Below are 24,955 nucleotides of genomic sequence, written 5' to 3' on the forward strand. Positions count from 1 at the left end.
GATCGAGAACTAACAGCGCTATACCCGAAGTACGAGTGACCAAAAAGACTTCAACAAACCGCAGACATGCCCTTTTTCTATGCCAATTTTTTATTACTGCCTTACATTTGGTAAAAAAGATTGATCGCATAAATAGATCTGCACAAGAGTTAACCGAGTTCGAGCAGAACAATCTACAGGGAATGTTAAATGATGAAGCGGCACTTTGAGATTAACATCAAAGACAAAAGCTACTGATCCTTAGAGGCAATGCTGGATAGTATTTAAGACCTTCAATCCTCATAAATGCTCCATTTAATCTGCTACACGATCCCATGCTCATATGATCTACAATAACGAGGAGCTGTAATGTTGATCACGGTCTAAGGATGTACTGGATATTGAACATCAGCAGAGACTAGAAACAAAAATACATTAAGTATTTTCCTTCGACCGACTTCTTCGCAAATCGCTGATACTGACGTGACGCAACGGCTTAAAGCACCTAAATTTAAGAGCCATCGGTGGGCAACCTCAACGTCCGGTTTGACTTCCGCCGCTCTTGCATACTACCGGTTACTTAAGCTTTCAAAGCCCTGTGAAATCATCGAATAAGATCATTCAGTTCAGTACAAAACCATACATATACTAGACTAGAAACTGAGTAATCTTTGCGTTCCAAATTCACGATTCGCCCGATGAGTACTCCAGGCTTTTTAAAACTTGTGTTATGTGTGTGTGGGGTTAAGTTTATTCTTCGTCCAACAGAATAAACATTCCGTAGTCTCGAAAATTAACACTCGGTGGTAAAAGTTTTATTTCTCGAAGTTTACAGCAGTGCGAAAATTCGCCGAATTTTGATAGAGACATTAGGCGAAAAGGCCTTGAGCGAAAACACAGGACGTGAACGGTGCAAACATTTCAAGAACGGAGAAACTTCGGCGTGGTGAAGATTAGCGAGGGGGCGATCAGATATCGGGTCTCGAAGGCTAAGAACGTATTGTTGTAATCAAGGAAGTCTTCCGTGTAAACAGAGCTTGATCAAAATTAGCATCTAACGCATGTAACGTGGGGCAGAATCGTAACCCAAAAACTGAAGATGCGGAACTGAGTAAAAAAGGGTGCTCCGCATATTGGCTCTAGGTCAGTCGAAAAAGCGTAATGTATTTCACGTACAACTTGCGGAGCTTTAAGGAACAGTCAATTTGCCTGGATCAGACGAGGCACCGTTCAATATCTGCCGTCAGTCGAAAGGGGCCAGACGAGAGACGTGCTTAGAATCAAACAATGAGTGCAGCCCGTTATCTTGAACATTTCAGGAGACATATGGACCGCAGGCACACCAATCGAAGACACGCAGTCCGGTTACGTATGTAAAGAAATAACTTTGGAACGCAAATGGTAGGCATATGATTGTCAAGAGGCTGGCAGGACGCGGCAGCAAGGGTGTAAAAATAACGAACCTTCGACACATATGAAAATCATTATTATAGTCCAACTAATTATTAAGTTGCAAACTCTGGTGGATTCGCTAAGCACAAGCTACTATTCGTGTAGATATATATTTACAGTAGCAGCTACAAGCATCACCACTATACATTTATATTGATTCGCCATATGGCAATAGCCGTTGGCGCTTGTCGTAGCGACAAATATCAGAATTGCATGAATCCCATTTGACGACTCCTAGACGCCGCTCTGCGCTCAGTTCTTGCTGTCACTCATGCCATTGCTGCCAACGGTTCATCTAACGGCGTCAACATCTTTGCCCATCATCAAATCATTTCCATCAGTAAGATCAGCATCAATCAGCCAGCCTACCCCGCTGGCCAATGTAGAGGGCAAATGGACAAATAGGCATGGATGAAAAGCAAATAACGGGGGGTTAGTCAGCAGGAACTTGTACGCGTAACACAGATGTGCTCTTGCGAATGCTGCCAAGTGAACGCCCGCTGACGGAATCGTAAGTATTATTACATAAGTGCTAAAGTGAGCCTTTCTTGCTCCTCATACTGCCGCCTTCCCCAGTGTGTAACATTGCAACGCCGCTATCGTATCACTAGGAGACTTGGCAAGCCTAAGCCAACAACCGGCCTTACCTGTAAGTGTATTGCTATTGGCGGTGATGTCTACTACGTCGGCCGTTATCCATCTGCAATTAGAACCGCTGCCGCCGCCGCCGCCGCCGCTGCCGCCGCTATCGTGGACCGTAAAGACGATTTCTACCGAACGCCGGCATTGGCGTGACGCCACCTTTAGTGAGAAATAAATAACACCAACATTCGCTTTAATATTATGGTGGTAATGATTATGATTAATACTATTATCATTATTTCATCGAAAGCGTTTGACGCATCAATAAACGTCTCGAAAGTCTACACCCTTTTGGAAATGTGGGTCCTGCCAGCAGGTCGACTGATTGATCGATGAAAATCTTATCACATCAAATCAAAATCTCTTGGGGTCGTTGTTGCTGCATTCATAGACGATGCTGTTATTATACTGGTGCCGTTGCAGCTATTGGTAGCGGTGAAGAAGAAGAAGACGCAACGGATTCGCTTAAAGTTAACACAGCCCATTCCTATGCAATGAAGTTCAATCATTTCCTGTAAAGGAAAGATATTCTAGTCTCTAAATGGATGGCATTGTTCTGGTGATGTCTTGTGCATGTGCATGTGAAAGTAGGTAGATACAGTGACGTGCTTGTAGAGAGGGGACCAGCCCGTGTACGTGTTCGTTAAACCTGAAAAATACCGTATCGTGAATTCGCGACGTCTGTTGCGCAGAAAAAAATTTCAAATAACAAAATATTGGGAGAACATTTTAAATTGCTAGCTTTCCAGGCAAGCTACGATTGACAACAGAGAGTTTGAACAATACTAATTTGAGGTTACTGAAAACTCGACATCATATACCCTAAAAATAAACGTTTCCGGATATCCGTTTTCGATCTTATTAACAATATCCATCAACTTATGCTTACCTGCGGAGGGGCACTAACAATGTGTTTGTCGACCAAATATAAGGGCTATTGATGTGGTAATGTCTAAATTCAAAATCGAGCGCGGACAGAGGCACCCGGTTCGTTTCCTGCCGGAAGAGGTCGCTGTTCAACTGGTAAGGCTAAACGACGTAAAACTCGAAATATTTCTGCCCCCTGTCAACAAAGCTATGTCTGCTAATGAGAGAAGTGTCATACGCAAGTTTCCATATTACCTACACTTTTTGCGTTTGGCATCGATCACGCCAATTCGATTTGCATCGTCTGCAGTTGTGCACCGACATCTACGTATACTGATACCGCCATTATTTGAATCCTGTAATCATTTATCGACGTATGCGTGCCTATATTATTCGGAAGCAATGAATATCTTGCGACGCGACCGATCGACATCTCTACGGATATGCGGATCGGCCGTCACGACGGTGACAGCAGGGCTAACTATTGAAACCAAATTTGCCATTGACATGCCGCATTGTGCCCACAGGACGCGTCATCTCGCGACGATATACGTAAGGGACTGCACCAGTAGTCCTCTTCATTAAATCAGGCATTAGTCGATCCATGATTGTTGTTGTTGTCGTCGTCTCTGCCGCTGAACTGTCTGTCTGATTTGGTCGGTATGGCGTCTATCGTTCGTGGACGACGTCGCACCAGCGTAAGCAGGACGTTCACGTACGGAATCGACGTAAGCATGAACAACAGTAGCAGTATCTGCCGTATCGCTAACTAAACCGCAAACGTGTACTCAATGATGTCGGTGAGCGATACGCTTGCGTCGCTGAAAGAAGCCTCTTTTCACACTAGCTTATGTCGACTTGAAGTCGGCTCTGAAGAGCTGCCGAAAAACGAAGTGCATCGAAATAGGCGATCCCGGACAGAGTGGGCGTTTCGAAGTGCCAAAAACGCTGTACCAGAAGTGAGTGGTTTATCAAGCGTTGGATGACATGCGATTTAATCAGACCACTGTCATCGGTCCGGAAATGGTGAGAAAAGAAACTAATTTATAGCAGCCGCGTGTTGTAATGGTGGCAATAGCCACATAACGCACGCAGGTTAACAGCAAGGTTCGTAGCGTAAACTTCGACGTCAAGGAACGGCACCTTCTCACGTACGTAAACGTTCTAAAACACCTCTTGCCTATATTTTCTACTGTATCAGTTGGAATAAGAGTTATTGCGTGATGCCTAGAAAGGTATCTTGCAGAAGATGTTGTGGTACGAAACGCGCCATTTTACTGCGTCTAAATTGAACTAAATAAGGTGACGGATGCGTGTGAACGTGTAGCTAGTTGATCGTTGACTTCACAGCAGTAGCCATTACGTCGTGCTGAATCGTTTTCGACAGCGACTGCAGATATGGGAATTTTTCTCGGCCGAACATTTTGAGACTAATTAATATCAATATGTAAAACGACTTGTACGGGTGCTGTAGTAGTTCAAATCGTCACCACCAGCTATTAGTCAACGTATAGAAGTTTAACGCTTAATGTATTAATCCAGTGATTTAATTCGAAAAAGAAAAAAAAACGCTTTGTTATCTTTAGGTAAAAAAAAATATGTTGAAATAATAAAAAAACTGCAGTGGTCCCGCTATCGATCCACACGATACACAACCTGTGTGGATGGATACCAAGATAATGCAATTTTAAATTCAGATTTAAACTTGTCTCAGTAGGGGACCTGTGTGAAATGACGCTGGATATTAGGAAAAGTTCACTGAACTATAGCGCACATTACATTAAACAGTACATGAACGTAGAGAGATATGAAATAAAACGGTAATTATAATTCGAAAGCATGAACCCCGTACAGCTTATAGTGAATGATAACTTCTATTGAAGGGTAACCAAACACTGCCCGCATTTACGTAAAAAAAAAAAACGCAGCATGGCAAATCTCATATGCTTATCTAATACAGTAACTTGTTTGAACGCCTAGCGGAAACTACGGACGAATTTGGTGCCCTTGATTACTTAGATAAACAGAACATGCGTTGTGAAAGTACATTCCTTCGAGTTATAGCCTCATTCGAACGGGAGTTCTCGTTCACAGTTTTCTAATCTGTTAGAACTACCATTCACGACGTTCTAAATTGAGGACCTAAAACTAATACCTCCATTGTATGCATTTAGTCAATCTACTCTCCTCAATAACTATTGAAAGTAAAAGCTATTTATTATAGTATTATACATGCTATTTCGTATACACAAGTTGCAGTGATCCTGACCCCTGCTGACCTTTTTTTAAAGATGTAGAAACCTATTGATAGATGTCATCGCGATGACAAAATCTCGCATAGGCAGATGATAAGCTAGTCACTCAAACACTTGCTAAGGGGGTACAGAAGGTTGTACTGAAGACAGTTTTAACAGTAAACAAAACTTTAACGGGGTCTGATTTGTATGTCTATGCGTAAAATGATATTTTCTTGACTATGACTAACCAGCAGCAAGGCTTGCCAACATGTAGATGAAAAGATCACGCTTCACTAGACGAAGACCATCTTCGAGGGACAGCTAAATGTACGATGTATTTTGAACATTTCAGTAATATAAGCAATTTATAAAAATTACCAACGCACTATCTAAAGCGCATTTTATTAGCAAGCATTTATTTGTATATAGGAAATAATGTTTCTGTCGTATTTCCGTGCCATACATGTCCAGATAATGGGGTGCGTGGAGATTCAAAGGAGCGTTTCTGTTTATACGTTAACCAGTTATTTGATCGTTTGCTTGTGCTCGAGACAGGATCGTTTGTTTTTCCTTTATTTAGCTCTGAGGTTGAGCTTCAATCAAACGAAATTTGTTGACCGGACCATGGACGTTTAAATTTTACCGCGTTCGGCCTTCGTTCACGATGTGTTCATAATAAAATAGAAATAGACGGGCTAAGTCATTATTTCGGGCGGATCGCTCCCCCGTGTAACTGAGGAGTCATCACGCAGGAGTTCTATCTGTTGTTGTTGTGTACAGTCTGCATAAAAGACGTTTAAGTTAACACATCTACATGGGCACTCAAAAGCAGGTTGCCTTCGCCGAAACATCAGTCATGGTATAATCGGCATCATCAATTTGTTTGTGTTGATCGAAAAAAAAAAAAAAAGTGGGGGACTGGCGTGCTTTGTTTATTAATCGGTAGATCAATGCGAGTACGACTCTACTGCTAAATTTGGAAATGGCTTCTTTGTCCAAAGGCTTTCATTTCTGACAAATATTTAAGATTTATTATTAAGATTATTTAAGATTTACGATATTTAAGGCAAATTTTCAAGACATTTTTTTGAACCGAGCTCATTTAGTTGGACCTTTTTCTTTGGCTGAGTTTGTACGTACTTAGAAAATGGGCTGTCTAAACAAAACCAGTTAGTTGTTCGGTGACAGCTCTTACCTTTACGTGAACGCACAACGTACGATATAATATATATATATACACTTCCGTCGTATTTATTTCCTGCTCGTCTCAGCTTTAATCATCACTTCAGGTAACGGCTCGTTGTGCAATAGATTTGAGAGATATACTTAAAGCTTTCAAACTTAAGCTACTTCCAGACGGATACGGCTTTTCGTGATGGCAATCAGAAAAATTTACAAATTAAAAAGGAATAACAACTCATAACTTTACGCGCAGGTAAGTTCTCTGTATTTACTCATCACCTACGGCCAAATGCTATTAATCAATGTCCCATTAACGAGCCAATCATTACACGCATTTCAATAACAATTCTTGGGTTTTTATTATTTGTTGCTATCATCTCATTAACGGGCCAGAAGTTACACATATGATGATATAATTTTCTTACAGTGCTGGTATTAGAATAAATGCCATTGAAGATTTTTTCTCTTCGCTTGCATCTACAGAACTCGACCTAATCTTTTTCGGGATAAAAGGCTCCGGGAATTGTCGAGTATATTGGCGGGGTAGCCAACACGCCAGGATCGTTTACGTACAGTCATCTTTTGTAAAATTAGTAGCATTTATGCTTGTAAGGCAAAGTTTTCATTACGATGACATTTGTAGAGATTAATTTATGAGGTAAAAGAGCAACGATTCAAAAATCGAACCTCATTGAAGCCCCCCATTAAGACGCATAGTCGTATTATTCTTAACGAGGGAATAAACAACTGACAAAGAAGTGCAGATTTGTGTTAGCGGGCCGAACTTTAATGTTTAATGGAACTTACACTCACTCAAGTTCATCCTAGACAACGCACAGCACTCGCTAGGGCTGTTTCTACCTAGATCTCAAGTACTTTTAATACAATGATTCGTGCTTTACGTCCGGCTGCAAACTTACACACCTTACGCATTTTTTAGCTATTACCACTAATAAGCTAATGTGGGTATTGGCTCAAATAATCTGGAATTGTTGAAAAACCTAAACATTTTGGCTATTTCTAAATAGACGTTGATACGCCTTTTTTGAGCGATTTCCACACCAATCATTAAAGTTCCTATACGTTGGGTTGCAAAGTTTGTACAGAACACATCTTAACTGTACATTTTCCCACGTTGTTAGAAGTTGTTTCAAAATCCGTGAGCGGTGGTTAGCCCCCTTCATAGGTAAATCTTTGATTTCCACCATATTCATCAGATGTTCCATAGCATTTTATATTGAACAATGATTGACTGACAACCAACGAAAAGTAATCTAATTTTGGTAGCGACGTAGGAGCGGCGAAACGTCCTTATTTAGGGTTAAGATTGAGGGCCTGTTTATTTACTATGTATCAGGTAAAGGGCGGCATTAACAATAATGTAATGGTTGCAATAAAGATAATCAGATGCCACAATATATGAAGCAAGACTTTCGACTCGTTGTTACTGAGAGGATTATTCCAAAATTACAAATACAAAAAAAATACAAATGTGATATGTTCCCAAAACTTCAAATACCTGCAAAGTACGTCGCTGATGCTTTATTTCTATTTTATATATTTTAGAATATTTATATACACATAAAGTTTTAATAAATAAATTATATACGGAGTTCACATGGCGTTCCGTTACCAAAAACAAAGTGACTATGCTGTTTTTGTGGCTCTAGCTAAAAGAGCTACGCGAATTTTTGCGATCGGCAATATGATTCTTTCTGGCATCTCTAAAAAAAAAAAAGACGTATCGCATACCTTACTGGCTAATTCCACCGGAGTCAACGAATGTACTGTGAAAAAAATACAGCCTTTTAAATAAGGAGTCAATTGCTTCAACCAAAACTTCATAAGCGTGAAGCTCTCTAAGTTGTCATTCGGTGTTAAAGGAATCTAACAAAAATCGATGTTTAAAGAAATTCGGACCACATACACAGTAATAATGTAATTTATTTTAAGTCATTATTGCGATCTGGTAAGATCCCTTTAATGTACGATATTTTAAGTTTTTCCCGACCTTAGAGTATCAGGAGCATTATTTTGCAGCTGCGAACTTTTCACTCCCTTAGGACTCTGCTAGGGAGGCGCCATGAGGTGAGAGGCCTCCAGAAATCACACATCGCCCACTTGTGTTCCGTAGGCTGGCATCGGTTGCATAGGAGACACCTCGCTCTACTCAGTCAAGTCCCTAATAAACCGATGCATGCTATCTGTATGATGTGATTTTACATGTTGCCAGTTGATGTAGTTGTCATCGTCGATGTATAGACTGTAATGAAGCACGCTGGAATATGGTTCTGAGCGTGAAGTGCAGGAGTTCAAGGAGGCTCGCCAGAGAGCGAAGTAGCAAACACTGCGAAATAGCAAGGGCTGCTATGGCATAGACATTTCCAAGGGTGAAGCGGCTTAGGGCAGAATTGTGAAGCTTCTAGGGTCATCTCTCGCGAGAGATTCCTCAAGCGTTTGTTTCCAAATGTTGCGTTTTAAAGCAGTTGTATCCTCGCCGGTTAGCTACGCGATAGCAAGTAGCATTCTGTAGCTATAAATTCTTAGCTTAGATCTGTTGGAATTCATTTGCAGAGTACTTACGCTCTTAACTGCAGAGTGCTCTGTTCTCCTAAATCTCTAAAAGCAACCTTTTTCAGCGGTTAGGAGACCCATTATCCGAGGCCTTGATGAAGCAACAAAGAACACACTCAACGAAGTGTTGAGCGCACAGATACTACGTGGTGCAAGTCACGCTAATCATTAGAAAAGGCGTAGAGGGTAAAAGCAATTCTAAGATAAGTTCCCGTATAATATGTTACGTCCGCTCTAAAATTCGGCCAATTTGCTAAACCCCTGTTTAGCCTACGAATACATTCTTCTAGAGTTAAATTAAAAAAAAAGGGTAAAGTTGATAATGAACGAAGGTCACCGAAAAATGCCGGTTCCTTTCCTTTTCCAAAAAGGTACGCAGGACGCCACATTTTTGTTGCCTACAGCTGTAACAAAAAAATACTTTCTCTAGTTTTGATTCTGCTCAAGAAAAAAATGGTTGTTCTTAGCTGTACGTGGCCCTTCCAGTGGTTGGAGAAATCATAATGCAAGTTGTTGAAGTGTTCCGGCCGCGATAGTCAGTTTGTGTACGGTCAACTGCTACCCCTTGAGCCCCGTTGCGTTAACGAAAGATGGGGAGGTAAATGCAATTATAGTACTGCCTACGGCAAGAATGCCTTCGACGCTTAACAAGCCAAGCGCTTTTTTACTAATCGGAGCAAGAAGACTGTACCAGTATAGTTCCAAGGTAATGGCCCGATATGGGCGTAAAAGGCTTGATATGAGACGTACGATTCCATGCATATCGGTCCTTTCATATGTTCATCACAGCCAGCGTGTCTGCTACGAAACGGGTAACCGAGGAGACGGATATAACGAATATCTAACAAAACCACATCGATCTTCGCAGAAATCGTTCACTCGAGGCGCAGCACGGACGATAGAACCTGTTAGTAAGGAGTTTGAAAAATATATGTATTACAGAAGTTTCAAGCCATCGAATATAACAATAATAATATATTTCGCTTTTTCAGACCCATTAGTAACAGACTACCACACAAGAAAGGCGGAGATTTCGTTTAAACCTTAAAAGGTTCCTGTGCCCGTCTAACGCCTTCAGCACCAGTTCGAAACAGTCTGGTCTTTGATTTTCGCACTGTCTATCGAAATCGGCAACGTTGACTTACTTTAGGCGGACCAGCTCACAGAAAGAAGCCTTCTGCATCTCAGGGTCGCTGTACTCCCCACCGACGTGGGGAGGGGCTCACGATGTGCGCCAGCGTCCGACTTACCCGTAGCCTGAGCGCTGGCTGCCTCGCCATCTTTATCGCGCACCTTATTTCAACTTCGATCGTTCAGACAGGTGAGAGACGCTTGCACCAGAAAACAGTTTATTGAAAAGCAGCGTACGTTTTTTGGTCGATTGTTCGTGGAGTTACTTAGTTAAAACAGCATGCCATTGAAGAAAGAAGTGTTACTTTTAAACGTCGAAATGACGTTTTTACTTTTCTGCGATCCGAGCAGTGGGCCGCGTTAGCGAGAAGGGTTGGTTAGTGTATGTACAAAATAATACAATTACCAAGAATAGTTGCGGTTTATTGTTTATCCGTCCGATTTTAGTGGTATGCAAATCACCTTGTAAAGGTGCGGGGCTAGCAGAGATACATAGCCGTGTAGTTCGTAATTCCCGCGAAAGAAATCATGTTTACATTGAAACCCGACAGCAAGTAGCTTTTGCTGACGAAGCTTCCTAAGGCAAGCGTTGCAAAAAAAGAGTAAGAAGCTGTCCGCCTTCCTGTCTTTCGGGCGCACCTTTGCTCGCGGTTTCCTCTCAACTGCGTAGATTACCTAACACGAAATGTCAATAAAAATACTTCGTGAAGTTTCCTGTATACTTAAGTTCTTTCGTTGCATTTTCTGTAAGCTCCCAATATCACATGGAATAGATGTTACACCCGATTTTTTCAGGTAGAACTGTCGCATTTGGAACTGTTCACTGTTCACATTTGCAAACATAAATGCCCCGCGCATGTCGTTTGATCGTGAAAGGTAGTAGCCCTACCTGTGATGGCCTCGCTTATATTGTTGATAAACCATTTGCTATTCATATCTTATACAACATTGGGCAACAACAACGACACGATTACTACCAACAACAATAACAACACCAAGCGGTGTACACCGCGTGAACGGGTGAAAACAGGCGCTATCCTGTTAATTTCAGAATCGAATTTAATTTCATGCTACTACTGCCCCAGCAGTCACCATTACCAGCAACAGCTGTAGTCTGCTGGCCGTTGAATATTGTTGTTATTCGGCGTATCCCACTCTGCCCACTGCCTGCTCCATCGTCGGCCGTTTTTGTGGAGGCAGAAATGGGGACCGCTACCTATAACCCGCCCCCCTTTCTCCATCTGTGCTCACGTCAGCGGCATTCGCGCAGCAGCTCGGCGTTGGAGGCAATCTACAATTTGCCATAGCTGTACGGGTCGCTTGTAAACGAGCGAGTCAGTTTCGCGACCTGCACAGCCAGACTGTGAACGACGCGTAGCGGAAGATGTTCTAGCGAAGTCGCTGATGTTGTTTCCAGTAACACATAAGGGTAAAGTCGTGATGTTAACAGCGGCAGACTGAGGCGATTATTGTTAAGAGCTAAATAAACTGCAATAAATAATATCTATTCACATGTATGATGGTAGATGATAATTCATGGTCGCGGGCACGCAGAGATGGTGTCTTGCGTTTGTGGGGCGATGACGGTCGCGTTCGGCTGTAACGGCCGCAAGAAAACGCTGTCGACAGAGTCATCATAAGCAGTTGGAAGCTAATGGAAGAAGCAGTGGCTGGATGGAAAGTCGCACAGCGGATGGCAACGTGAACTGTATAATGCACCTCCCTGATGAGGGGTTCTATCCGTGTTGACAATATTGTCATGACATTGTAACGTTGCGAGAAACGATATCAGAAGAATAGGTTTGCTTGCTACCGTGGCTGGATAGATAGAGAAAAGCAAGAAAGCGCAATAAAATCTGCAGCAGCGACCACAGTACCGCCCCTACCGATAACCTCCAACTTTGTTGGCACTTCCGGCTAAAGTGTTGTTGTTGTTGTTGTTGCTACTGCTATTTTGTATTTCTAATTCTCTTATTGTTTCATTGCGCAGTTCCCGGGGTTGTCGCAAACCGACATCTATCGAAACGAATCTCGTCGGCAGAATCGCAGGAACACCCGTATAATGGGATAAGGCAAAATGAGGCTGTTTACTATCCTGAAGATATGCCCGGTGGCAGAAGACTGGTGAGTTCATGCAATATCCAATTAGTCAGTGGACTAGACTAGTCGAACACGATATTAATAAGTAGTTCTAGGTAGAGCCTGCTTAAAAATGATGACGTTAAATAATATGCTGTCTTTGTACTCTGTTGTTGCTCTGAATAAACGCAAAAATTAATCAGCGCTCAAAAGCAATAACAATTACTGAAGCTTGTATTGAAAACGAAGTATTGACTTCAGTCACCGTTGTCAGACCCGACAATACGTCGCGGTTTTATTGGCTTAAAGTACTTGCTAAGCACATGACAGACTACTAATTAGTAATCATGAACCACATCTATCATGCTACCCCAATATTATTTGAAAATTCTTATGAAGATATAGCACCCCCAGCAACCATTGCTTTAATGAAAAAGTAATTTGATGTCATGTTTTTCCGTAAGCCTTTGTTGTCAACAGTACTGACTTAATACCTTCCTTGCAAATGATTTAGATACAAAGTATTTCATAAAATGAACAACAATAAAAAAAAAATAATAACAGTGATAATCGTCAAAAGCTGTCCCTCTACAAATAATAGGTCCCGCTTTGTTATCGGCGCTGCCATCGATGCCGCGGTTACGAATTACCGCAAAAAGATCCGTTTGGCTTCCTGTACGAGACAATTCGAAAGCTTTCTGATTTGTTGGCATCCTAGAACGATTCTGCATATCGTACGGTCTCGTGTGAAAGATGACATCGTCATTAGCCGGTAGGAAAGACAAAAATTTGCCCCATCGTTGGCCCATTCTTTACGATCCCCAGCTGGGCTTTTGTTTATCCGAGCAAGCTACGTCGGCTGGCATAACGTAAGACGAAACGCACATCAAGGTTATGCCTCATTCACTTATCTCGTACGCGTTCCTATAACGGCCCGTTATCTATTTCGCAACGCAATACCAACAATGATAATAATTGACGATAGCTCTGTTTCTATTGATCAGTGGCGATAATACAGGCGTTCGTACGCGTCAATGTCACCAACATAAGACAATTCGTAGCGCCTAGTTGCCAGCATTTCGACTGCTATGGGCATAGTGGCAACAATTACGAAGCCGTCAAACATCCGCCCATGGAGGCTTTGTCGTTCGCTGCGCCACGGACGCCTGACACAATAATAATAATATTCTGTCGGCAAGAAGCTGTAAAACTGTTTTCTGCTTTGTGGGTATCTATACGTTCTTGCCGCTCCGCAAGCGTCTACATATGTATTATATGAAATTTGCCGCTGTGTATACCGTCGCCGTAGTTTTCACTCGATTTAAGAGGGGCTTTGACAGTGCGTCAGCTTGATTTTCTGACAAGAGGCAAAGGATGACTCCGCTATGATGGACAGCCAGAATCGTGTTTGCAACCTCTGATGATGGACAGATTTCAATCAGATCGAGAATCCACGTCAGTTAACATAGTTAATTAAGTTAAACTAGCTATTGATATAGACACAGCGGAACACGCATGAGGTTCATATGTGTTTAATGGCAGTTCCAGCTATCTCTGAACATAAGCGTCAGTGAAAAAATTCTATTATTAGCAGCCATATAAGATCATTTTCTATAGTTCTGCCAAATAGCATCTGGACGATTGGCTTATCTCCATACGTACTTTGATTAGATCGGTATTATATGTGTTGCGGAACGAGTCGTGGCACACCGACAGGTATCCAAATGGTCGCGGGCATCAGAACAAGCAATTGGATATTGAGGTGACCTCGCAGGTGATATTACGTAAAAAAAAAAAAATTCTTTTATAAACCGTCTACTTGCTTTTTTTTTTCTACCACTTGCAAGTTTACTAGCTAGAATCGACTGACCGATATGTCACTGGGCATAATTAAAACTGTTCTAGAGATTTGCTATCGAGGTTGACTCGCTAGAAGCACCATGAAATCCAATAATTTCGAAGAGCCTGACAAAAGGTCACTGATATTGTTTACAGCTGCACATTGGTGTATTAACTTCAAAAGCATCGTAACATTCGAATTTGTGTACACCAGCGATGTATACGCACCTGTACCCGTGAATAGAGTAGCAAAAAGTACGTTATCCTAAATGCCAACTGCATTACGCATTATAAGTTCAACTTCATCAAGGTAGTAGACCGCCAAGTAATTGAAACAATCATTGCATGAGGTATCGCAACAAATGTGGCCGTCTCTAAAATTTTATGATTCTTTTTGCAATGAAGTGATCTATGTCTTATTTAATAACGTCATACAAATTATTTAATTAAGGACAACAGTAATTGTCAGTATCTTGTGCGGTAAAATTTTGTGATCAGGCTCCGGATGTCGACTTAGGAGTAGCGTTACATTCAGTGGGTTTGCATCATCCTGTAATAGCCCACAATGAATCTCATCAAAAACCATCTTTTAGTCGCTACATCGACAACCCAACGTTTAAAAGAGACCACTTGTTAATTGGAGGCTATCTCTGTTCAGGCAGTACAACGCGCATGTTGATTATGTATTCAATTATTTATATTAAAATCATTAGGCTTCATCGTCTACCTGCTATCCGTGATTGGGTTCAGAATGATCCTTACATGCCTTTCAGCGAAGACAGGCCGATGGACGCCTACAGGCTCGTCCTGGCTATAAACTGATACGAGTGAAGGCTCCTCATAACCGGAGAAGGTCGACTACGACAACAACGACGACACCTCCTCCAGAGGATTATTATTATTACGAGGTAAAAACAAATAGTGAAGTAACTACTGAAGGTATCTCTTATCGGAGTCTCTGTTTAATGAAAGATGTGATTAAATAAAAAAAAACAACATAATAATAGTAGATGACAGATGATTATTATCGTGTTGGCGTGAAGAGATAATTGGTGAGCGCATTGAAAGAGTTCACATATTTCGTCCAAACAGCGATTACGGAAAACAAGGGATTACAGGAAAACGTCAACTTTGTGCGAGGTGATGTTTTTGCCGAGGTTCAATTTCTCTATACCATAAACACTTGGTTAGTTTTATAAAGATTACTGCTCGGCGACATCAGCGTTCCGTATATTCCAAGTAATTATACTCTTGGACAATTCAATATAAAATGTATCTTACAAGTAGGTAAAAAAAAAGTTACGGGAACTTATTATTATAGGAGTATGCCAGTGTTGCTTAAATCTTACAATGATGTTTCACAAGTTCACCTTGATGTGCTCCACCATTGCCTGGGTAGGTTCCCGAGGATGAGGTGCCCGAAATCACGACCACGACACGTCGTCCAGTTCAGCGACAGCAGCAGCAGCAGCAACAACAACAACAAATTGACCAACGAAATCGCCAACGACAACGGGAGCCGAGCCCATATCAGCGTCAATCTCATGGGCAACACATCGCTCAACAACAAGTAGCCTCACAGGCATACAATCGTTATTCAACCAACAATAATCAGTACCCCCAACAAGCGCAAAGCTATCATCAGGTTAGCTTCTCCATCGAGACACCATTCCTCTTGGTTTGATGGAGTGCCGAATGTATTTAAATTAAAATTACTTTTATTTATAAAAAATCTATTCAAATTAAATTAATTTTTCTAGAATTATAATACGAGAGGCTTAATTATCATTGCCAATTGTAGTAAATGTCAGAGAGTATACGTTGAAGGAACGGCAACAGGACTATTAAAACTGTTATTTACGGAAAAAGCTCTAGCCTGAGGCATACACAGACGCATATTTAGGGCACCGTGTGACTAGGTCAATCGAGGTGTAAGACCATAGCATTAATCAATGCTTTAACGCTGGCGAAACTGCAACGCAACGAACTTGACAATTCAAAGCTTGAATGTGACATCCGATTCTACAACGTTTTGGGGCATACGTTTTACATTCATATATGTACTTCACAAAGAGATTTAAATACTCATGAATTACTTGATAGTTTCGCGTGGCGGCAACACTTGAGGACGGAATATTTATACATAACAAACAATCTAAAATGAACAAAGCTATGATGAATGTATTTCCCTATAAAACACATGAAAATAACCATCCAAGTGACAAACTGGCGACTCATACCATAGCCACGTCACTATTAGAATCCTGGGCAGATCTCGTTTGTCATTTAATATTTTCCTTTTCATCACACATTCGTCACTGCAGATATACAACACCTATTACCAGTCTCAACGAGTTCGCCAAGAGCCACAGAGGCTGCGTCAACCTCAGCGTGTTCGACGGCCTCCTCAGGACTACTACGAGTATAACGATCTGCCATCAGCCGAAGAGGAAAGCAATCACTACGCGTACAATTATGCCACGTTTAAACCTCGTCACGTTCGACCGCAACATCGAGAACGAGATCATGATCGAGATTATCGAGACCGGGATCATCAGCGGGATCGGGACTACCCCTTTGATCGGGATCGTTCCCGAGAGAGATATGATGGCGATGATGATGACGAGGAGCGACAGCAAAGGCCTCGTAAAAAGTACGTGACCACCAGCACGACTACAACAACGACAACAACAACAACAACAAGCACGGAACCTCCGAAGCCTACGACAACTCTGTCCCCTGGATATAAAGAGAGGTGAGTCACATATCTGGACGAATCACAGACAGAGCCAATGGTTGTCGGAATTTTGCATTGAAAACGCATTATCCTACTAAGCATTCATAGTTAGGTCATTTAGCTAAGGCAAGGTCCAGGATCGAAACCGGACGTTGGCACACCGTTCGTTTTTTACAGGGAGGGGCTGTTAGCCACGTAATGTTTAACTAAGGCAGCACCGAGCATAAAAAAATTCAAGACCAACTCAAATGCAGACCTTGCGAATCTATAAATAGACCGTAACACGAACTAGCATACACAATAAATACTCGAACTTATATATAAAAGGAGATTTGAATAAACTCTTGTGTAAAATAGTATACTATTCTTTCTATGGAAAAGGTTCCGTAAGCATTTATAGTTCCACAGGTCGGATGGTCGAGTTATAGACTACCTGGCGGATCCAAATTTCCCCCGCGAACTCACTGGAGCTGATTTGACCGATTACCCGTTCTATATCAGTGTGCCCGATGATATCCGTTTTGATTGCGACAAACATGGCGACGGGTTCTTCGCCTCCATCGAACACCATTGTCAGGTAATGGAGTGTTGACCTCTAGCACAGGATCACTTGCTACAAATACGCCTTGTTATTATTATTATTATTGCGTCTTATATTTTTGGTTAGATAGATGTTAATCCATACAGAAAGCCTGTGTTCAAATGTACCTGAGATCTCCATATTTTACCTTTAATTGAACACTTTCTATGTAGGGCATTGCTGCCGGCCCATGGACTAGGACGACTAAGCCTGTAGTTAAAGCTGTCAGCAAGAAAATTGTTAATTGGGAAACATATCCACCTACACTGATTACATAACATGTGCGGTTGATTAGGAGAAAAGAACAACGTATAGGATAAATATTGCTTTTTTTCGGTATTTATTTCGATGTCTATCTCTACAGCTCTTCCACTATTGTTTCGGAGGCTACCGTTATTCGTTCCTTTGCCCCAACTATACAGTATACGACCAGACAACTTTCACCTGTCGCTTCGTGAACACGGTACAATGCGACAAGTCGAAAGCGTATTACAAACGTAATGACGCTCTTTTCAAGGATACGACGACGACGACGACGACGACTACGACTATTCATACCCCGACCGTTGCTGAGGATACGATCGCAAAGGAAGCCGTCAAGGCTTTAAAAAGGCCAAAACCCGCGAAATCGACCAACTCGAAGTCAAAGACCACCACCACAACAGAGGTACGCATATATATATATATATATATATATATATATATATATATATATAATAACACTGTACTGTCTGTGACTTCAAGCAGGGCATTAGTTGGGGCCTAAAGCCAAACTTTATTGCGAAAATTCTGTTCTAAAATAGGGGCATCACTTTTTAATAGTAATCGTGAGTGAAATTATATTGGTATATTTAGGCTCGCTGAGTTGTCATTCAAATACGTCACAAACAGAGGAATTCAGTATAGCTAAATATTGATCTAACATTAATCCAAAATTTCCAAAGCAAAAGGCTCAAAAATGCAGAAACATGTCTAAAAAAGGTTCAAAATGAACAAAAAGTTGATAAAAGTCAATCACTGTAGTCTACATAGACGACTGGACCGGCTGTTAGTAATCCTATCTCGAAAACAGACTCGAGTATCTGCAAAAATTAAGAAACCACTAGATATTCTTTTTGTGTTCTTTTTTTCCAAAGAACTAAACTGAATTCTATTTGTAGATCATTCTACTTACATGGATCACTCTTTCTCGAGTCGTTCGAAAGCAGTAAAATAACTGACAATGATACAGATCGTCGAGTCCATAAGTGTATTGTCCCGGCAAAGGTTCATCCAGTACCAAGGAATTGAACACCTTATATAGAAGATTACCAAAAAAGTCTACCGGCCTCGAGCTCATTATCCTTTCATAAAAGTATCATTAGTTTTTACAACATTCATTAAAAACAATTAATTTTTATTTAATTAATTTATTTAATTAATATTTAAATTTACTAGACATCGTCGAGAAAGTCATCGTCTCAATCATCCGGCATGATGACTTTTAACTCTGTTCAGTTGTTTCCACTATTAATTTACCGTTAACGTGGCGTCGGTTTGTTGACTTCGTTGCTCTTTGACAGGCGCCTATCGAATATGAGGACGAGTACTATGATGAAGAATATGAAGATGAACAGACTGCTACAGCGACCACTACGCCAGCGCCATCTGCTAAAGCGAAGCCTAAAACGCCTAGTACAACGCCAAGCACAACAACAACAACAACAACGACAACAACCTCTAAACCTCCCCCATTACTTGCTGGCAGAAAGGCGCGACTTTCGAGTCGAGCAAAGTTGCTCGGCAACAGGTCTTGAAATGATGGTAAAGTGGATGAAATTTTGGGATTGTTGAACCTCCACTAGGGAGACGTGCGTTAAGGATGCTCAAGGTAGACAAACCACTCGAGGCGACATTTTTGCTTCAACACCAACTATATCATCCTCATTGTTAGGTTTTCGCGCGGCTATTTGAACTAGAGCAGGTACAGCATTAAGGTCACGCATTACCTTATCAATATCGAATGGAAAGCCTGATCGAAAATGCTGTTATTGTGACAATGCAGTGGGGATTCTATAACGCTCATTTTTTATTCTATTCCATTGACAGAAGGAAGTGTAAGTAAGGAAGAAATTTGTTTACTCCTGCCACATCGCAAACGACAATTACAACTTCGTGTGGCTAAAGAATGATTGCTTTTCAATATTTCCTTTTTTGAATCAGAAGCTTTGTGTGATTTAACCGACTAGTGTCTTGTTTAAAGATATCATATAGTAGTAGCATCCAATGGACTCGTACAATCAAAGATGATCGTAGGTCTCGAAAGAGAGTATAGCTTGAATATGCAAAACTAGCCCCTTACTATAAAGAAGCAAGCCTTGTCTTAATTAGGCTTGCGTTATCTCAGTACATGTAATTTACCTTCAAAGCGCTTGTAGTACCTTACGGATAGTATTAATGCTCGTTTGGGTTGGATCTAACGAAAGCCCAATCGTTTTCGAGGGTTCCGCCGAATCCGTCTGCAGACATAAGGTGTACTCTGCGGCCACAGAGTAATAATACTATATATATCATACGAGGAATTCAGTAACTAAAAAAAGCTGACTAGATTATGGTTGACACATATGAATTTTGTATATGGCTTTGCGGCCTATTTTTAAAAAAAAAAAAGTGCTTAAGAATCTCGTTTCCACAATTGCTGCAACGAAGGTTTAACAGTCCGCAAAAGAAGATAAACGTCGCGGAGAAGATTGTTTGCGATTGAGGACAGACCCGGAACGACGATGCCCTCCTCTTTGTGAAGTACTGAACCATGTATCTATGTGTTTAACATATAACTATTCAAGAGCATTGTGTAGACGGAAAGGACAGCGGGCTGAAGTGAAGTACTCACATTTTCATCACTTCACAGCTTAGAAAGCCTGTCGTCAAGAAAATAGGAAGCACATAGCTATGCAATTGGGTAAACCTAGCAAGTTCCAGTAGGTCCCGGTGTCACAGTGAAGAGGAATCCGATTGCAAACTGAAAACATCTTTGTGCTTTTGCCGATTTAAACTTGCTAAGATTACAAAAAAAAAATAACCTGAATTTTATATTTGTCCACTAACTGTTCTTTTCGTAGACAGGACGCTCGCGTAGAGATCAGCATCTCGTTGGTGGGTCATCATCTGGCGTACCTTAAATTGTGATTGTAGTATCCAAACAGGGGAATTCTAGAAAAGTGTATCGCAGATTGTTTTCACGAAAACTGCTGCAGTAATCACTCTGTACGTGGAAAACGAATGTACCGCGTTACAATGGCTAGCAGTAAGCCGATACGTAGCACATAGATTAAATTCTTTTGTTTCCCGTTCTTTCCAAAGAAAATGGGTAGAGGAAACTACTTTTCTAAAAAATATTATCAAAGTTGGTAGATAGCAAAATAAGAGATGTAGGCCAATTTAAAGCTGTGGGGTACGCCGCACAGCGTACAGGCGGGATGAAAGGTCGTCATGAGACGACGGCTTCTTATTGTCGTTGCGCTTGGCAACCAGCCATGAAATCCTGGTGACTCTTCTAAGGTATGCATCGCCATATGTGGCCAGTGACTACAGGTGAAGACTTTACCAGTTGAGTTTTTAACTATGAAGAACCACACTTAGCGAAAGTCGCTTAACACTGAATTCATTGACGTAACCATCCCGCTCATATTACTCCGCTGCCATTTAGGTATCGACTTGACAATACGAATGCTATAGCAACCCTTGCTCGAAGTAAATAGATTTCGTGAGATTTAAGAGTTTTTTCTGCTGTGGTACCTTAAGTATTGTATTTCGCATAATGGTGAGATAAAACGCTCATATAGGAATCGTCGAGCCTGTGTTCAGCAACCGACGAGTTCTACGCTAAAAGCACAATTGCTAAAGGCAATAAAACTGTGCTGGTATATTTTTAAGCTCTGGTGTTTTTACTTTTGCACAGCGTTACTTTATCATTGAGTTTCCTGCGTTGGGTCGCGTGTCCGATGACATCACTCGGTTTAGGATTATTTTAATGTGAGGGGCCCATATGGTCTAACGATATTTTTCTATGATGGTGTCGAATCTTCGCGTGTGAATATCCACATGTTCAATAGAGTTGTCGAACGATAGAGACTGAACCCTAATAGATAAAGTGTAGTATAAAATGCCGCCAAAGCTTAAGAACTCTAGCGACACCAACTTTTTGAACAATTATATATTTTAGGCATTATGAAAAGAGAATCTAAAATCTCTCACAAGTCTCTTAGATTAAACTAAAAAAAACGCCTCTACACAATTATGGTGAATCTGTCATTTCTAAACTAGAATGTTTCAAAATACTTTCATCATTGAATTTTGCAAGCAACAACGTTCCATAGCTGTTTGTATTCCTAACCACTCTCATAGGAAATGTAATATTCATTCACATATAAAAATAGAGGCCAATTTTTTTCAGTAACTCAATATTTGTTCGTTATAACATAACAATAATAATCTGACAGAAATTATGAAGTTAGAAACAAGTTCAACGTCATCAATACAATTTGTAATCTGACAGTGTTTCTTAGATCATTTTCCAAAAAGATGATGAAAAAAAAAATGACCCAATAACTTGAGTTTTAAACTTGAGTTTATAATGCACATTTTGTAGGAAGGCTACAAACAAAAATTAATCATGGTAATGTATTTGAACACATTTATTTAGGCAGGTCGACTTGTTTGACTTCGTAAAGTAAACGTAGTTCCTCAAACGAAGGCTGTTGACAAAAAAATCAAGTAGTGGCCCAATCCCACAACCTGCACTTAATGCTACCATATATACAAAACCGCTCAATTCTGTAGTGGATTCTTCAAAACCACCAATGAAAATATAGTGCAAAGAAACTCGCAGGGATTAAAGAATGCATAGGATAACAAAGATACTATAATTAAATAATCCTAGACAGGCAATCTATGCTATACTTAGTATATGCATGTACATGGCACAGTTCATTGTATTAACTCTTACCAAACTCTAGCCTGCTTAACTGATACATTTAATGCATAACAAATAAAGCTAGACAAACCAATATCATTAGATTTCTACTGTCCTTGGTTTATTCTTCGTTCAAAAGACCCATATGAATTACCACCCTGCTTTGTGCAAAAACAGCCTTTTACTGTAATTCTCATAATGCAAACCTATTTTTGAGCGATTACTGCTTGTCGCTATCTCGACCTCAGCTTCTTACTCAATATGGCATACACGATTGTTTTATACACGATATTACCAGTACGTATGCCTCGGAGCTAGATACGATACTGAAATAGTTTACCTTGTACAGCCCTAATTCTCTTTTGTCGGCGTATCAGTTTTGCACGAACTCGTAAAATCTAATGATATCCATATAGATGTAACAAAACAATTAGCCAAAAGCAGAGAGAATAGGCCATCACAAAATCACCACTCAGATTGAAATAGAGCTCCCTCACTATGCTTTGTTTAGGATCGGCAGCTTTAACAACAGAAAACAGTTGCCTCCTAGTGATTCGCACCGCCGGCAGGTCCACCCCAGTCACGTTCAAGAAATCCTCGCCCTCGACTGTCACGGCGGTTAACAGTGCCAACAAGTGTTCCTTGAAACAGCGGCCTGCAAGGAAATGAATAAAATAAACAAAAGACTGCAATCAGAACATTGTACGGAAGTTCTTCTTTTCGGCCTTTTTTTGGAATGCTTTCTAGTTTAATAATGAGATAAATACATTCGAAAAAAATCACTGCTATGGCAGACAATTCATCTAAGATTGCATGACTTTTGCCATTCGTAACGGCGCTTTCTAATTAACTCCAAAGAGAGAAAACAGTTACAAATGATACATTTGGGCCAGCAATTTGAATACGGGTGAATTCTGCTTAAGTACATTCAATAATAATTCCAGCTGAATTTTTTACATGAATTTGCTGTCATTTCAGTGCACGCATGCCATGTTAACAAAAAAGTTTTGTATCCGGCACCGCTGTTCGGCATTCCATCGGATGGCAAGGCCCCATCACAGAAAGAAATGTGTCTAATCCCGAATTCGAATTTGGATCATTACGTATCCCTGAAATCAGCAGTCAAGCGTATTACCCACTTGGATACTACAGGGACATCTCGCAAATCAGCTCAATTTGTCCCCGTAATAGCTTAACGGGCAACGTATCTGCCTGCTACAAAAAAAAGGTTCAAATCCGGGAATAGGTACATTTCGTTATTTGGTACTGAAACCAGACCAGCCATCTGACGGAACGCCTAGCGGCGACACCGAGAACTCGAAGTATGGAGAGGCGACCTCCACAGAATCACCAATTTTTTACCCGTGATCAATAACAAATCGCTTTACTTGTGAGCGAAAACGATGTGATTTGAGTTCAGCAACTTGGTACGATATTTATCACATCGGAATGAAAGTCGGCAAATTTATGCGAACAGATAGTTCTTATGTGTGATCCAGAAAATGAATTGCCGAACTTACTGTGGCGGTTAATGAAAATTGTGTATGTGCGTGTGTCTAAAAACTGTTAACTCTGTATTGCATGATCACAAATTATGCGTTCGTATACATGCACACTGAATTCAGTGTATAGATTTATCTCATACAATAAAGACAGCAGACTAGTCATTTTATTTGTCTATTGGACAAAATAACTTATGCGTAAAAACAATTAGCCGCCGCACTACGTCCTTCTCTAGCAAGCGTGGCAGGAAATGTATTAGTCGCTAGAATCGGCACAGAAGTGAGTTTCGTCTTCTTGCAGCCATGTGCATCGAATTTCCCAAATCAATAGCAGGCTATTGATTATAATGTTTCTTCATTGTGTTTTTATAGCAGAATGGCCAATGGTAGCTATGATGGACCTTGAGAATGGCTGCAACGGCCCCACGCAAACTTCAAAGCACTTGCCCCTCGTCAGCCTAGGCTTGTATTAATACCGATGGCACATTTTAATTTCCACTGCTTTACAGTTCTCGCCGCATAGTAACAAATAACGAACTCGTTTTAAACAAATATGCTGGATATAAACAACCTTTATTAACTTCAATATTTACAAACGTGACAAGCAGAAGACATTTACAACGGACACGAATAACATGTAGGTATTGTCAGGAGTATCCTTACAAAGATGTTTCTTTGCTAGATCGAGCGATTTAATATTTCATGCTCAGGCAGGATCAGCTGTATCGCCGTCGTAGCACAATTAAGAACGAACAGTTTCGTTAATAAACAATATTTATTAATCAACAATTTTAACTCCGATGTGCGAAGATTATGATAACAACCATATAGTTTTAATTTATAATTATTTTATCTGTATGAAAAACATTCATCGTAATTAGTTGACTTCCGCCACGAAAACCCTGTTCGGTGTATGGAAAATGAGCGCGGCGATGCGTCGAATCAATGTGAAGGACCAGTAAAACACAACTTGTTGTTCAAATGCTTTTACTATTTATTAGAATGATCGTCTCCTCTTTAATTATTGCATCCATATACATTATAGATGTTTGTATATATGAATATAAGTTTCTAGTAGCAATAATGCCATCGAAACATATTACAAAATATACAAGACACAGTGAAAGCAATGGATTACGTTCTTAACGTAAATACTACCTAACAGACACGCATGCTGCCTACTCCGGTTACTCTATATAT

The 24,955-nt window shown here is 40.7% G+C and overlaps 3 protein-coding genes across 13 annotated transcripts in view; 1 reads left to right on the forward strand and 2 right to left on the reverse strand.

Annotated features, from left to right (window-relative positions):
* Positions 1–18,865, reverse strand: part of LOC147757904 (uncharacterized) — a 57,290-nt gene extending 38,425 nt beyond the window's left edge. For 3 of the 4 annotated variants that reach the window (XM_086981286.1, XM_086981287.1, XM_086981285.1), the window contains exons 1-2: positions 18,474–18,865; positions 2,079–2,232 (exon numbers count right to left, since the gene is read on the reverse strand). In XM_086981286.1, coding sequence (XP_086837412.1) covers positions 2,079–2,232; positions 18,474–18,638 — 319 coding nt within the window. In that variant the 5' untranslated portion in view covers positions 18,639–18,865. Of the gene's footprint in view, positions 1–438; positions 576–2,078; positions 2,233–18,473 lie in introns of those variants that run through there. The other variant, XM_086981288.1, reaches the window with a different exon arrangement.
* The window catches only part of LOC111243905 (uncharacterized), a 35,043-nt gene extending 13,830 nt beyond the window's left edge, over positions 1–21,213 (forward strand). For 2 of the 5 annotated variants that reach the window (XM_022790224.2, XM_022790222.2), the window contains exons 2-9: positions 9,926–10,254; positions 12,055–12,188; positions 14,756–14,890; positions 15,382–15,627; positions 16,307–16,737; positions 17,128–17,296; positions 17,664–17,966; positions 18,862–21,213. In XM_022790224.2, coding sequence (XP_022645959.1) covers positions 10,161–10,254; positions 12,055–12,188; positions 14,756–14,890; positions 15,382–15,627; positions 16,307–16,737; positions 17,128–17,296; positions 17,664–17,966; positions 18,862–19,095 — 1,746 coding nt within the window. In that variant the 5' untranslated portion in view covers positions 9,926–10,160 and the 3' untranslated portion in view covers positions 19,096–21,213. Of the gene's footprint in view, positions 1–3,602; positions 4,092–9,722; positions 9,841–9,925; positions 10,255–12,054; positions 12,189–14,755; positions 14,891–15,381; positions 15,628–16,306; positions 16,738–17,127; positions 17,297–17,663; positions 17,967–18,861 lie in introns of those variants that run through there. The other 3 variants (XM_086981280.1, XM_022790223.2, XM_022790227.2) reach the window with 3 other exon arrangements.
* Positions 21,214–22,660: 1,447 nt separating this feature from the next.
* The window catches only part of LOC111245009 (uncharacterized), a 17,695-nt gene continuing 15,400 nt past the window's right edge, over positions 22,661–24,955 (reverse strand). For 2 of the 4 annotated variants that reach the window (XM_022792709.2, XM_022792708.2), the window contains one exon: positions 22,661–22,908. In XM_022792709.2, the coding sequence (XP_022648444.1) occupies positions 22,800–22,908 (109 nt within the window). In that variant the 3' untranslated portion in view covers positions 22,661–22,799. The remainder of the gene's footprint in view (positions 22,909–24,955) is intronic. The other 2 variants (XM_022792704.2, XR_015322068.1) reach the window with 2 other exon arrangements.

This window comes from Varroa destructor, unplaced genomic scaffold, assembly GCF_002443255.2.
Source record: "Varroa destructor unplaced genomic scaffold, Vdes_3.0 BEIS01000002.1, whole genome shotgun sequence".
NCBI classification, from domain to species: Eukaryota; Metazoa; Arthropoda; class Arachnida; order Mesostigmata; family Varroidae; genus Varroa; species Varroa destructor.